This window comes from Mus caroli, unplaced genomic scaffold (genome assembly GCF_978045245.1).
Source record: "Mus caroli unplaced genomic scaffold, Mus_caroli_1 scaffold_2, whole genome shotgun sequence".
In the NCBI taxonomy this organism is placed as follows: Eukaryota; Metazoa; Chordata; class Mammalia; order Rodentia; family Muridae; genus Mus; species Mus caroli.
This window is the reverse complement of record NW_028227257.1, coordinates 105,551,811-105,566,080: the sequence shown is the minus strand read 5'-3', so window position 1 is coordinate 105,566,080 and position 14,270 is coordinate 105,551,811. Positions and strand designations below refer to the sequence as shown.

The 14,270-nt window shown below is 37.2% G+C and overlaps 1 protein-coding gene and 1 pseudogene across 2 annotated transcripts in view; both read left to right on the top strand.

The window, feature by feature from the left end:
• Mtx2 (metaxin 2) overlaps window positions 1-14,270 on the top strand; it is a 52,872-nt gene that overhangs the window by 27,131 nt on the left and 11,471 nt on the right. Inside the window, exons 4-5 of one of the 2 annotated variants that reach the window (XM_085834783.1) lie at window positions 1,409-1,529; window positions 7,022-7,094. In XM_085834783.1, the coding sequence (XP_085690909.1) occupies window positions 7,034-7,094 (61 nt within the window). In that variant the 5' untranslated portion in view covers window positions 1,409-1,529; window positions 7,022-7,033. The remainder of the gene's footprint in view (window positions 1-1,408; window positions 1,530-7,021; window positions 7,095-14,270) is intronic. The other variant, XM_021183930.2, reaches the window with a different exon arrangement.
• LOC110289332 (large ribosomal subunit protein uL16-like) lies at window positions 180-3,965 on the top strand (annotated as a pseudogene).

Sequence of the window (14,270 nt, the reverse complement as noted above, 5' to 3'; positions counted from 1 at the left end):
AGTGTAATCTTGAGGTGAGCAGTGAGGATTACCTTTTTCCTTTGGATTGCAAATCAGTTGTTAGATTGGAAAATGTGAGAAAACAGCTCCTTGTCAAGTCAGAAGATGGCTACAGTAGATGGCTTACCTGAAGAATTTTAGGTAAAATGATCTTGTTTTCAACAAGTTGTTCTTCGCAGATGAAGTGCCAGCTTAACCATGATATAAATACTGGTTAGTTGACTTGTTAATAGAGAATGAATGAGTATAATTTTGTAGAAATATTTAATAATTAAAGCTGCTTTATAGTTTCAAAATAAAAATTTAAAGATTTTAAAGTCTATCCTTCTCAGTTTGATTTTTACTCTGCAAAATGAGGTTTTTGTCTTCAGAGTTAGGAGAAGGCAGAAATAACTACAGAAAGGAATGTAGTGACAGCCGCCCTTCTCAGTAATCTAAAATGAGCAAGATGGAGGCTGCAGATATTTCCTTGATATTGTTGAATTTAAATGTAAATTCTTGAGATTTATTGTTTTATATCACATTAATTAGATCATGATGCTAAGTTACACTTACAACACCTGGCATGAGTTATGAAGTATAAATATAAAGTATGAATAAGTATAAAATAATGATGTTTCTAAAGTAAAACTGAACGTAGATTGTAAGCAGAGCTTAACAGAGTAAAACAATCTCAGTATTCCTATTAGTTCTTTAGCACATAAGTGGTGTGCGGTGCATAAAGCACCTGAGCTAGTCTTGTAGGATTTGTACTCATGAAGTAGATAGAGCATATTCAAAATGCAGTAGGTGGCTAAGTGGTCATTTTAAGTCACTTGTGAAATAGTTTGTACCTACTAATATTTTCTAATGTAAATATTTATCTTATTAAAAAATCCATGTTTCGGGCTGGAGAGATGGCTCAGCGGTTAAGAGCACTGACTGCTCTTCCATAGGTCCTGAATTGGGTTCCCAGCAACCACATGGTTCAGATTATTCCATCTGGAGTGTCTGAAGACAGCTACTGTGTACTCATATACATAAAATAAATGATTCTTTTTTTAAAAAATCCATGTTTCTATAGGCCCCTGTGAAATTAAAAGTTGAGTAGCATCACTTTTTTGTTTGTTTCTTTAAAAGGTAAATATCAAGCTGTATACTAAATTTTGTTGCATTAAATAGAGTAATGACAGTGGTAAGAAGAAGACAATATATTTTTTTAGTAGAAAATGCTAGCATTCTTCATTATTAGATGTGTAGTATCAACATAATCGATCTAGCAGTATTATATTTGAGCTGAAAACACACTTAAATTTGAGACCATACACTATCCTGTGTGAGTGAAGCATCTTTCATATAGTTCTGAGATGAAATTACCCTTGAATGAATAGCATCTTCATTTATCTTCAAACCTCTTCTGTGCTTTTAGTGAATCTACTCTTTCACCATCCACAAGAATCACATTATACTGTTATACCAGAGCACCTCTGCAGTGGGAAATAGATTGGTTTGGAAAATGAACTTGGCTTTGCTATAAATTACATTCACAGGTACAAAGGAATTTGTTATTTTGTTTAAAATAGTCACAAACATAATTATAGTCTTAATTTATGTTAAACTACAAATAGAGCTATTACTGTAACTGTATTAGCAACTTAATATGTCTTTTTAAGAATGATACCTAACACTTCTCATTTGTAACCTTAGATACATTATTTCAATTACAGGATCTGCAGCTGTTTGATATAAAATGAATTATTTTGTGGATAGATTTGTTCATAGTTTTTAATTTTAAAACATCTCTCTTCTGTAAGGTGGAAAATAATTTTTCAGTTGTCACCACAGATTTTCCTTTGTGTTCTAGTGAAACAGGATAGGAATTACAATTCAGAATCATTTTCATTTTGTGCCCTGAAACTGGCATTGCATGCTTGAGAATAAGCCTTATCAAATTTTCACGCAAAGTGTTTCAGATGTAATTATGACCTGAATAGAATCTTTGTCCTAAGGTGGAAGCCTGAGCCGTGTAGACTATGTACCTATCTAGACGTCAAGTAGCTTTGTTAATGTGCTTTATGTGACACAAGAAGCTGTATTAAGCTTTCAGCAGTCTTAATTTTCATTAATGAAAATTCTTTAAAATTTTGAATTATTTTAACATTTACTGGCACTTGGCCTATTTACTGGTGATATGTAATTAATGAGAGTATTGTGTGTTTAACTTTTAAGACAAATATTAGTGTATCTTCAAATAAAGAAGGGGGAAGAAGCTAACTAGTACTGCTCACTGGTAAACACCAGTGTTGTTTTGTACTTACTTAACTCAAATGAAGTGAGTATATTATGTGTCCCTACCATCTGCTTAGTTTATAAAAATTAGATTTTGTTACTTTTTTTTTTTGAAGGTGGAACTATAACAGAACTTTATAACATGCTTCATAGAGCTTAGGAAAACTTGGTTTTCTCTTTGCTCCCAGTCTTCAGGGAGTGCGAGCTGTATGGCTGGTGTTATTAGGTTCTTGGTGTGCAAGAATTGTTCTTTTCCTGCATTTGACTGCTTTATACTTCCTTCTACTGCTTAATTTCCCCTTAAAGGTTTATTTTCATTTATGTGTAATTCTAATAGGCAAAGCTTATATCTTTTTTTTATTCTGAGTTTGGTTGCTTTTATAAAGAATCTAATGTTTTTCCAAGCTGTCAGATTTTGATGTATCTAAAGTTGAGTCAAACATTCCTGGAATAGTATTCAGGGGAGTGTGTACTAAGGAAGATTCTATTTTCTGTTGTAATCTATCTTATGTACTCTCAAGTGTCATTTTCATGCTTTGGTAGCAAATTTGACTTATGTAAAGCAGTTTTTGTTTATTGAGTTATGATTTCTGATTACTAAATAGGAAAATTGAATTCCTGTTAGTTTTTTAAACTAATGCCTGCTTACTGATATGTGTTTCTTAAAATACTACTAAATAGGAGGTGAGTTTACTTTAAAGCACTGCGTTTTAGATTCATAGAACTAAAAGATGCCAGTCATTTTATATGAAGGATGGGTAGTAAGGACAGTCATGGTCTGCAGGTACTGACAGAACTTACACTCTAAAGGGACAGGCCTTTTAGCTGCATGATTTCGACAAATTAAGCTTTATGTCAGTACTATGTGTTTATTTACTTCCTTTTGCTTTGTTAGAAAAGATTATATAGTTATGTGTATTGAAAATAAATCATTCCCTTTTTCCCCGGTGTGTTAGTGCTGTTTTAAGAACAAGCCATACCCAAAATCGTTTCTGCTGAGGCATCCCTGGTGCCTCATGATTTGGTAGGGTACGGGAGAGCACTGAAGAGGCCCTCTGCTGACTTGAGACAGAAGAAGGCAAAAGTTGATGAATTCCTGCTTTGTGGCCACATGGTGTCAGATGAATATGAAAGCCTGGAGGTAGAGAGTTGTGGCAAGAATCACTTTCATATTTAAGTGAGGCTCTGCCCTTTCCATGCCATCTGAGCCAACAAGATGTCCTGTGCTGGGGCTGACAGGCTTCAGACAGGTATGAGTGAGTGGTGCCTTTGGGAATCCCAGGTCCCGTGGCCAGGGTTTACGTTGGCCGGGTCATCATGTCCATCCATACCAAGCTGCAGAGTAAGGAACATGTGATTGAGACTACGTAGAGCCAAGTTCAAGTTCTCTGACTACCAGGAGATCCACATCTGGGAGAAGTGGGGTATCACCAGATTTAATGCAGATGAATTTTGAAGACATGGTCTCTGGAAAGCAGCTCATTCCTGATAGCATCACAAAAATCCCCAGGAGCAGTCAGTCCCCTAGACAAGTGGCAGGCCCTGCAATTTTTGAGGGTCTCTGTAGTGCTCTCCTCTACCCTACAAAGTCATGTTCAGTCAACATTCAGTAAAAGAGAAATTCAGTACTTATATTGTTCTTTCAAAAAAACAATTCATGTTTTTCATTTATCCCTTTAATATCTAAAGATACTTGTTTTAGCCTAGAAATTTGTTTGTTGTTTTATATAAAAATGTGATTACAGTATATAATACTTTTTTCCTAAGTAAGTACAATAACATATATGAGGTCAGCTTTCTTTTGAAGTCATCAAAATTAAAGTCCCCTTTCTCAGGTGGATAAACAAGTTGCTGTCACCACCACCGATAGAATATCGTGTATTTATTGAGCTACTCTGCGCCAGATGGTATATAGAGTAATCCACCTTGCTAATTGTTTTATTCTACAACTTAGAAAGTTTGTGGACTTAAGAAACCTTGAAGCTGATATAATTGCTAAGATTCATCTAAGTATTCATCCCTCTCACTGAGAGTTGTCTGCTCTGCTCAACCCTCACTGTTTTATGGACTCTCTGGTGTATGCGCATGATAGGCTCCTCCTTAGGCAGCTTGCTGTGAGGTCCATTCTCCTGAGGTACTTAACCCAGTGATGGTAAGGGATGGGAGAGGCTTGTCAGGACAGAGAAGGCTGGAGGACTCATACAGAAAGTAACATTCCTGTGAATGGTGCTGGGGCAGCAGTCACAGCAGCACCTACCTTTATGCAAAGGTCATGGCTGGAGAAGGCTCACTTCGGCCGACTGTTGCCACCATGACCCTTCCTTACCATTTCCTGAACATAGTAGTGCTCTTTAAAAAGGCTGCAGTTGAATAAAAGGCTATTTGATGTCTGAAGGTTTTTAATGTTGTAAATTTTACATCTTTTTTTGTGTATCTACATAGATATCTATATTAACTTCTATTAAAATCATTAGACTGTTTTCTGGAAATGGATGACTTTTGGGTTTTAAATTTAATTCAAGTAATTTTTTTCCTCTTATTTTCTTCTAGAATGTTATTAGTATGTTTGGTAATAAAGATTTGAAATGTGATATGCATATTATTTGTTATACTGCTGAGCTATCTCTGCAGCTCATGCAAGCTGTCTTTATAATTTTTAGTGTAGTGTAGTCACTTTCAGATGATTTCAGCCTGCCATTGGTGTAAACCCATGATATCCAGCAGACCCCAGCAGACATCATCTATCCACACAAGTCTAGACCTTAGGCACATGTGCCTCTTGAACATGGAAAAATGGTTAGGTTGCCTGAGAAAAAGATTTTGAATTTTTGTACAATTTTATTAAACTTATATTTGACCTAAATAGCAACCTGTTGCTAATAATTACCATATTGGACAGCCTGGTTATAAAACATTGGGCACATTGGGATAGGATATGCCATGAAAATTGTTTCATGTGGTTATTTCTTTGAATTGCTTTGGAATTAAGTGCCTAACTGAAGGTTTAGTTAGCATAAATATATTGTTATAGCCAAGACTACATTTTTCCCGTCTCAGAATAAAATTAAATGGTTCTACCTCACATTAAAATCAAATCCTGGCCACTTTGGTTGGTGCACTCAAATCACATGGCAAGTAAGCAACTCTGAATGCTAACATCAAATCTATACTACTATAAATAGTTGTGGGGAAGTGAAGGAGATTGTGAGGAGTAAAAATACAATAATGTAAAAACACTCTGGTTTTTAGAGACCTTTCTTTTGCTTTAGGAGATAATGTGTCCATAAGTTGCAAAGCTGTGGTACTCAGGCCGTGAGTAAAGGGTTTCTTTTTAGGGGGAATCATTTCTAGAGGACTAGAATTTTAATTGACAGACTTTTAAAATTAGAAAGCTTTATTTTATCCAAACAGGGTCTTATAATGTAGCCCAGGCTGGCTGGAACTTAGTTTTAATTAGTCTTACCCTAGTGTTCAAAGTGGGTAGATTTTTTTTTTCTATAGGATGCTGTTCATGTTCAGTACTGTTACCAGTTACTGAGACTTAAGACTGATTTTTCAATCCAGAGTAGAAAAGGAGTCACAGGAAACAATTCTTATGAGAAATTTGTGTTGGGTATGAGCAGGGTCTTCTGTTTATAATCTTAGTAGATAATAGCCTTGTTAATTAAGTAATTCATAGTAATTCACATTTGACTATTTTTATTATAGTTTCATCAATTTGTGAAAAAAGAAAAAAAGATCGTTTCTCCCTCTCCCCCCCACCCCATTTCTAAATTGTGTGTGGATATTAGAACTGTAGTAACTTAGGGCTTCCCAGAGAATGAACTGTTTTGTAGAAAGAAAGTTGGAATAGTATGTAAGAGGAAAGATGAAGTCAGAAAGTCATGACAGAGAGCAAGGGGAGCAGACTTGGAAAACAAGTTTGTACAAGAAGTAGTAGGTTTGTGAGAGTTCACTGGTGTCCTAAACCCTTTACAAAAGAATCAGTGTGTATGTAATGCAGTGTGTGTGTGTGTGTGACAGAGACAGAGAGACAGAGAGACAGAGAGTAGGTCTGTGAGAGTTCACTGGTGTCCTAAAACCCTTTACAAAAGAATCAGTGTGTATGTAATGCAATGTGTGTGTGTGTGTGTGTGTGTGTGTGTGTGTGTGTGTGACAGAGACAGAGAGACAGAGAGAGACAGAGAGACAGAGAGAGAATATATCATTTTGTGTGTATAGAAGTCAGAGAACAGCTTTCGAGATTCAGTTCTTCTGTTGGATCAAACTCAGGTTGTCCGTTTGGCTGCATGCCGTTCCTCGCTGCACTATCTCACTGGCTCCCAATTTAAATGAAGCCACATATCAAGATTTTGAGTATTACTGGAAAGAACATTGAGGTAGCAGAAATAACATTGTGAATTTTCCATTAAAATGAGGAAGATGGTGATCCTGCAATGAATAAAAAAATTAAACCATCTTTAAAATTTTGATATTATTCATTAAAGAAAGTAAAGCAATATATACTATTGCTTACATACACAAATAGAAAATGTAAAATTTTCCTAAATTTTAAAATTGTATATATTTACTAATGACTTAAGTCTTTTTTAAAGTAAAATATTTTTGTTTGGAAACTTTAAACTTGCTTATCATTTTTAAGGGGAGTATTAATGTATGAACTTTTAAGTTTAGGAAAAGAATGAAGGAAGAGTTCTCTTTAAATATGCACAAGTTTTTAATAACCTTATTTTATTTCTCTTTTTCTTTACAGGCATTTTTGCAGATGTGTAATCTGCCTGTCAAAGTGGTGTGTAGGGCAAATGCGGAATATATGTCTCCATCTGGTAAGTGGGTGTGTTTTCTATTAATACTTTTGCTTGTTATTTGACATTGAGGATTGAACCTAAGGCCTTAGCCATGATAGCAGGTGCATTACCACTGGCCTTATTTCTAGGACCCAATGTTAAAATCCTTTGTTTGTTTGTTTGTTTGATTTTTTTTCCACTTTGAAGGATTATTTTTCTATTGTTTTTTAAAGTAGCAGTTATGAACTTAATCATAAAGACCTATGTGTACATACTTGAGCTCTGGTCCGAGGTGTTTTACTGGATTGCTAAGGACATAAGTGATGTCAGAATTCCTTAGTCTTATTTATAGGGTTTTCCTTACCAGAAAATAAATTTTAATGCTGATGAATCTGGTTTTTGTATGGTTTTGTTTGTTTGTTTTTTTATTTACATTCCAGCCATTGCACCCCTCGCCCCTTCCCTGTCCACCCTCCCACAGTTCCCCATCCCATTTCTCCTCCACTTGTCTCTGAGATGGTGCTCCACTCCCACCAAACCAACTTCCCTGAGGCTTTGTAGTACAGCTTGAGGTCAGGGATGGTGATTCCCCAGGAAGTTCTTTTATTTTTGAGAATTGTTTTAGCTATCCTGGTTTTTTTGGTTTTCCATATGAAGATGAGAATTGCTCTTTTCCATGTCTATGAAGAATTGAGTTGGAATTTTGATGGGGATTTCATTGAATCTGTAGATTGCTTTTGCTAAGATGGCCATTTTCACTATTTAATCCTACCAATCCATGAACATGGGAGATCTCTCCATCTTCTGAGGTCTTCTTCAGTTTCTTTCTTGAGGGATTTGAAGGCCTTGTCCTGAAGATCTTTCACTTGCTTGGTAAGAGTTATACCAGATACTTTATACTATTTGTGGCTGTTGTGGAGGGAGTTGTTTCCCTAATTTTTTTTCTCAACCTGCTTATCATTTGTATAAAGGAAGGCTACTGATTTGTTTGAGTTAATTTTCTATCCAGTCACTTTGCTGAAGTTCTTTATCAGCTGTAGGAGTTCTCTGGAGGAATTTTGTTGAGGTATTTTGGGGGTCGTTTATGTATACTACCATATCATCTACAAATGATACTTTGACTTCTTCCTTTCCAATTTGTATTCCCTTGGTCTTTAGCTTTCTAATTGCTCTAGCTAGAACTTCAACTTTATATTGAATAGCTAGGGGGAGATAGTGGGCAACCTTGTCGTTGATTTTAGTGGAATTGCTTCTAGTTTCTCTCCATTTAATTTGCTGTTAGATGTTGGTTTGCTCTATGTGCTTTTAGGTATGTGCCATGAATTCCTGATCTCTCCAAGACTGTTGAAGGCTTTTTTAGCAACTAATGAGATGATTATGTGACTTTTTTCCTTAAGTTTGTTTGTTTATATGTTAATGGATTTTCACATATTGAACCATCTCTGAATTGCTGGGATGAAGCCTACTTGATCATAGTGTATGATGGTTTTGATGTGTTCTTGAATTTGGTTTGCGAGAAATTTATCGAGTGTTTTTGCATCCATATTCATAAGTGAAATTGTTGGATCTTTGTTTGGAAACTGTCTCTGTGCCCTTTAGTTAGTTTGGCTAAAAGTTTATCTAACTTGATTTTCTCAAAGAACTGGCTCTTGGTTTTGCTGATTCTTTGTATCTTTCTCTTTGTTTCTAACTGGTTGATTTTAGCCCCTAGTTTGACCATTTCCTGCTGTCTTACTTGTCTTATGTGCCTTTGCTTCTTGTTTTAGAGCTTTTCAGTGTGTCATTAAGTTGCTTGTATGGGATCTCTCCAATTTCTTTATGAAAACACTTGAGTGCTATGAATTTTCCTCTTAAGACTGCTTTCACTGAATCCCATAAGTTTGTATGTGTTGTGTCTTCATTTTCATTGAATTCTATGAAGTCTTTGATTTCTTTATTTTTTCCCTGACCAAGTTATCATTGAGCCAGATAGTTGTCCATTTTCCATGGGTATGTGGGCTTACTGTTGTTTTTGTTGTTATTGAAGTATACCCTTGGTCCTTGGTGATCTGATAGAATGAATGGGATTATTTCAGTTTTCATGTATCTGTTAGTTCTTGTTTTGTGCCCAAGTATATGGTTAGTTTTGGAGAAGGTTCCCTGAGGTGTTGTTGAGAAGGTATATTCTTTTGTTTTGAGGTGAAATGTTTTGTATATATCTGTTAGATCCATTTGGTTTATAACTTCTGTTAGTTTTACTGTGTCTCTGTTTAGTTTCTGTTTCAATGACTTGTCCATTGGTGAGAGTGGGGTGTTAACGTCTCCCACTATTAATGTGTAAGGTTCAATGCATGTTTTGAGCCTTAGTAAAGTTTCTTTTATGAATGAGAGTACCCTTGTGTTTGCGGCATAGATGTTCAGAATTGAGAGTTCATCTTGGTGAGTTTTTTCCTTTGATGAATATGACATGTCCTTCCCCATCTTTTTTGATAAATTTTGGTTGAAAGTCTGTTTTATCAGATATTATTAGAATAACAGCTTCAGCTTGTTTTTTGGGACCATTCGCTTGGAAAACTTTTTTCTAGCCTTTTACTCTGAGGTAGTGTCTGTCTTTCTCACTGAAGTGTGTTTCTTGTATGCAGCAAGATGCTGAATTCTTTTTACTGGTCCATTCTGTCAGCCTGTGTCTCTTTATTGGCTAATTGAGAGATATTAAAGACAGATGATTGTTTCAGTTAATGTTGCTGGAGGTGGTATTATGTTTGTGTGATTCTCTTCTTTTGGGTTTGTTGTGAAATGTTTTAATTTCTTATGTTTTCTTGGATGTAGATACCCTTCTTGTATTGGAGATTTTCTTCTAGTAGCCTCTGTAGAGCTGGTTTAGTGGAAAGATATGTTTAAATTTGGTTTTGTTATGGAATATCTTGGTTTCTCCATCTGTGGTATTGAGAGTTTTACCTGGCATTTGTGTTCTCTTAGGATCTGGATGACATCTGCCCAGAATCTTCTGACTTTTTAGAGTCTCTGTTGAGAAGTCTGGTGTAATTCTGTTAGGTCTGCCTTTATATGTTACTTGGCCTTTCCCCCTTACAGCTTTTAATATTCTTTCTTTGTTCTGTTCATTTAGTATTTTGATTATTATGTGATGAGAGGATTTTCCTTTCTGGTCCAATCTATTTGGTGTTCTGGAGGCTTCTTGTACATTTATGGCCATCTCTTTCTTTAAGTTAGGGAAGTTTTCTTCTATGATTTTGTTGAAGATGTTTTCTGTCCCCTTGAGCTGGGATTCTTCACCCTTTTCTATTTCTATTATTTTTAGGCTTGATCTTTTCATTGTGTCCTGAATATCCTGGATATTCTGGCTTAGGAGCTTTTTACACTTTGTATTTTCTTTGACTGATATGTCAGTCTCATCTATTATGGTATCTTCTATACCTGAGATTGTCTCTTCTATCTCTTATATTCTGTTGGTGATATTTACAACTGTAGCTCCTGATCTCATTCCTAAGTTGACAGTCTCTAGGGTTGCTTCAATTAATGTTTTCTTTATTGTTTCTGTTTCCATTTTTAGTTCTTGGACCATTTTGTTCAATTCCTTCACGTTCTTGATTGTATTTTCCTGTATTTTTTTTTTTTTTTTTCCCCCAAGACAGGGTTTCTCTGTGTAGCCCTGGCTGTCCTGGAACTCACTCTGTAGACCAGGCTGGCCTCGAACTCAGAAATCCGTCTGCCTCTGCCTCCCAAGTGCTGGGATTAAAGGCGTGTGCCACCATGCCCGGCTTCCTGTATTTTTTTAAGGGATTTATTTATTTTCTCTTTAAGGGCTTCTACATGTTTACCTGTGTTTTCCTCTATTTCTTTGAGGGGGTTCTTTATATTCTCTTTAAAGGCCTCTATCATCTTCATGATAAGGGATTTCAGGTCATTATCTAGCTTTTCCCTGTTAGAGTATCCAGGGCTTGCTGCAGTGGGAGAACAGGGTTGTGGTGGTACCAAATTACATTGGGTTCTGTCACTTATCTTGTGCTTGCCTCTCGCCATCTGGTTATCTCTGGTGTTAACTGGCCTGGGTGTCTCTGACTGGAGCTGGCCTCCTTGGAGGCAGGTGGAGCTCTGTGGCTTGGGTTAGAACTGGTCTTCTGGGAGTCATAGGCAGTGCTGTCTCTGGTTAGGGTGGACCTCCTATGTCTCTGATTAGAACAGACCTCTAGTGCCTCTAGTTATTGCTGACCTCCCGGGAGGCAGACAGGCTGTAGGGGGTGGGAGGGTATCAGGCCTCCTGATCTATAATGTGGGTGGTCTATAACGTGGGTGGAGGAGCAGACTGGAAGGAAGGTAGAGCTAAGGAAGGTGGGTAGGTATCTCATCCGCTGGGCTATGTGCGTGTCTGAGCTGGCGTGGGATTTTTGGTCGAGATTCTAACCTGTGTCCCTGGTTACTGTGTACCTCTGGGAGGCATGCTGGCTATTGAGTGTGGGAGGGTATTGGGCTTGCTGATTTGGCCCCAGTGGAGAAGTAGACCAGAAGGCTGAATCTGTTTATTATTCAACATACCTCAGTTATCTTTCCTAGAGAACAGGTAGAAGAAGAAAGCTCATGAAACTATGAAATTGTCACTGGGTCTTAGTCACTGAAATGGCTCCTTTTCAATTTTCTTTTTTTCTAGTGTTTTAAAATACTTGTATTAAAGCTTCACTTTTTTTAAATGATAAGGGTGATCTATGTGTTATATGCTAGTAGATTTAAGCAGTCAGGGTGATCTTATATGTTATATGCCAGTTGATTTAACTAGTGTTAAATAAATGGGATTCAAATAATTTTGGTATAAAAACATAATGCCTCAAAGCTAATTGAATGTTAAATATACACAGATTATTTTAGTTATGGTTTTGCTGGAACAATACTAACACAGAATCACTCCTTCATGAATAAGAGATTCTGTATAATTGATTAGTGTAAGTATGCTATATTGCTTTTTTTTTCTTGGTTGAATTTTGTTTATTTGTTTGTTTGCTTTGGCCCTGTGCAACAGCTTTGGCTGTCCTGGAACTTGCTTTGTGGACTAGGCTGATCTGGAACTCACAGAGATCCTAAGTGGTGGGATTCAAGGCATGTGCCACCATGCCTGGCTGCTAGATTGCTATTTACACATATAAAATTTGCCAATCTCTGCACTTCATTTTGGTGATTATTTAGGAATCACTTGTGTTTAGTATTTTCTTTTTACCCTGCCCTTTTCTACTAAGATACTTCATCTTGTTTCAAATTAGTATTTCCTTTATCATGATTTGGAGTTATGAGTCCAAAATTTCCTTTAAAAATCTGCTTGCTTGATATTTATTTTTAAATGTAAATAGACTAGTGTTCACTGTCTTAGTGGCGATGTTCTGTTGCTGTGAGGAGACCATGACCATGGCAACTCTTATAAAAGAAAACATTTAGTTGGTGTGGCTTACAGCTCAGAGGTTTAGTCCATTATCATCATGGCAGGAAGCTTGGTGGCATGCAATCAGACATGGTGCTGGAGAGGTAGCAGAGAGTTCTACACCTGGATCTGTAGGCAGCAGAAAGAGTGAGTGAGCCACTGGAAGAGTGAGCGTCTGAAACTTCAAAGCCTACCCCCAGTAACACACTTCGTCCAACAAGGCCACACCTCCTAAAAGTACCATGCCCTCTGAACCTGTGAGTGACATTTTCATCCAAACCACCACACACAGTACTTATTTCTGGTTCTCTTGGCATCCTCTCTGTAGACCAGGCTAGCCATGAACTCATAGAAATCCATCTGTCTCTGCCTCCTGAGTGCTGGAATTAAAGGCATGCATCACCAACTAAACTTCTAATGGACTTTTACAACCAAGGACATAGAAAACGTTTTGGCTAAAAGTTAGGAAGTCACTAATCCTGTAACTTTGTCCAGTTATTAACTATTTCCTTGGGGAGTTTTACTTCTCTTTGAGCTTCAGTGACCTCAGGTGTTACACGAGATTATTCAGATTAGATGACATCTAAGCTTCTAGCTAACATTCGCTGAATATACAAACTTACTTGACAATATGTTATTGCTTTCTTTAGGGGGAAAAAAGAGAAGTAATTAGGGTAGGAGAGATGGCTCAATACTTAATGTACACGTATGAGGCTCGGAATTCAGATTCCCCTACAAAAAGCTGGGCCTTATAGCACCTGTCAGCAATCCCAGTGTTAGGAAACAGAGGCAAGGCAATCTAGCTAATCCTTGAGCTCTAAATCCAGTGAGAGACTGTTTCAAAAGTCAAAATAAGGTGGAGACTGATAGAAGAATGATATAGGACAATGATGTCAACCTTTGGCCTCTGCACACTCATAGTTGCATGGGTGAATGGACCAGTGTGAGTACACACACACACCACACACACACACACACAAGTGTAGAAGAATTTTAATCTGGTTACTTGAGTGCTCTGGCAAGGGATCACATCCAAAGACTAACTAGGTCTGTATAATGACACACTTGTAATCCCTGTAGCTGGAATATAGACATGCCTTTAGTACATACCTCTAATACAGTGACATCTAATGGGGGGGGGGCAGACAAAGTGACTAGTCAGAGAAAGATTTGACAGAATAAATCAGTTAAGATACGCTCAACTCATGAGAACACACAAGAAAGAGGCTACTTAAAAGCAGTGCAGGGAGAGCGGTAGTGGAGAGTTCACTTGAGGTCCTGCAGTTCCAGTCAGTTTGTGCATTCAGTTCAGTTCTTGGAGTTCAGAGGCAGGGCAATTCAATCAGAAGCCAAGAGAAGTCAGTTTGAATAGGTTAGTTTGGAGAGGATTTGAACCAGAACAGCTGAGTTGAACCAGCCAGCCAGAGTTCAGAAAGAGCTAGAAAGGGTGATTTTACTCAGCAGTAAGTCTTGGAGGCTGAAACATTCTAGGCCTAAGTTAGCAGACAGAGACTGGAAGTTGAAACCTTCAAGGTTCAGGCTTGCAGAAGATTAGATTGTACAGAGGCTAGAAGCTTCCAGGCCTAGGCCTGGGGATAGTTACGTTAAAAACAACACTCTGGGTTCAGCCCAAGCCATGTATTCATTTAGCTTGGGTATGGCTCCCATCTTATCCTATCATAGAAGGAAATAAAAGGTACGTTTACATCACAACACACACACACACACACACACACACACACACACACACACACACACCATGTCAAATAGTAAAAATCTTAAACATCATACTTTGTAATACCTATTAATTA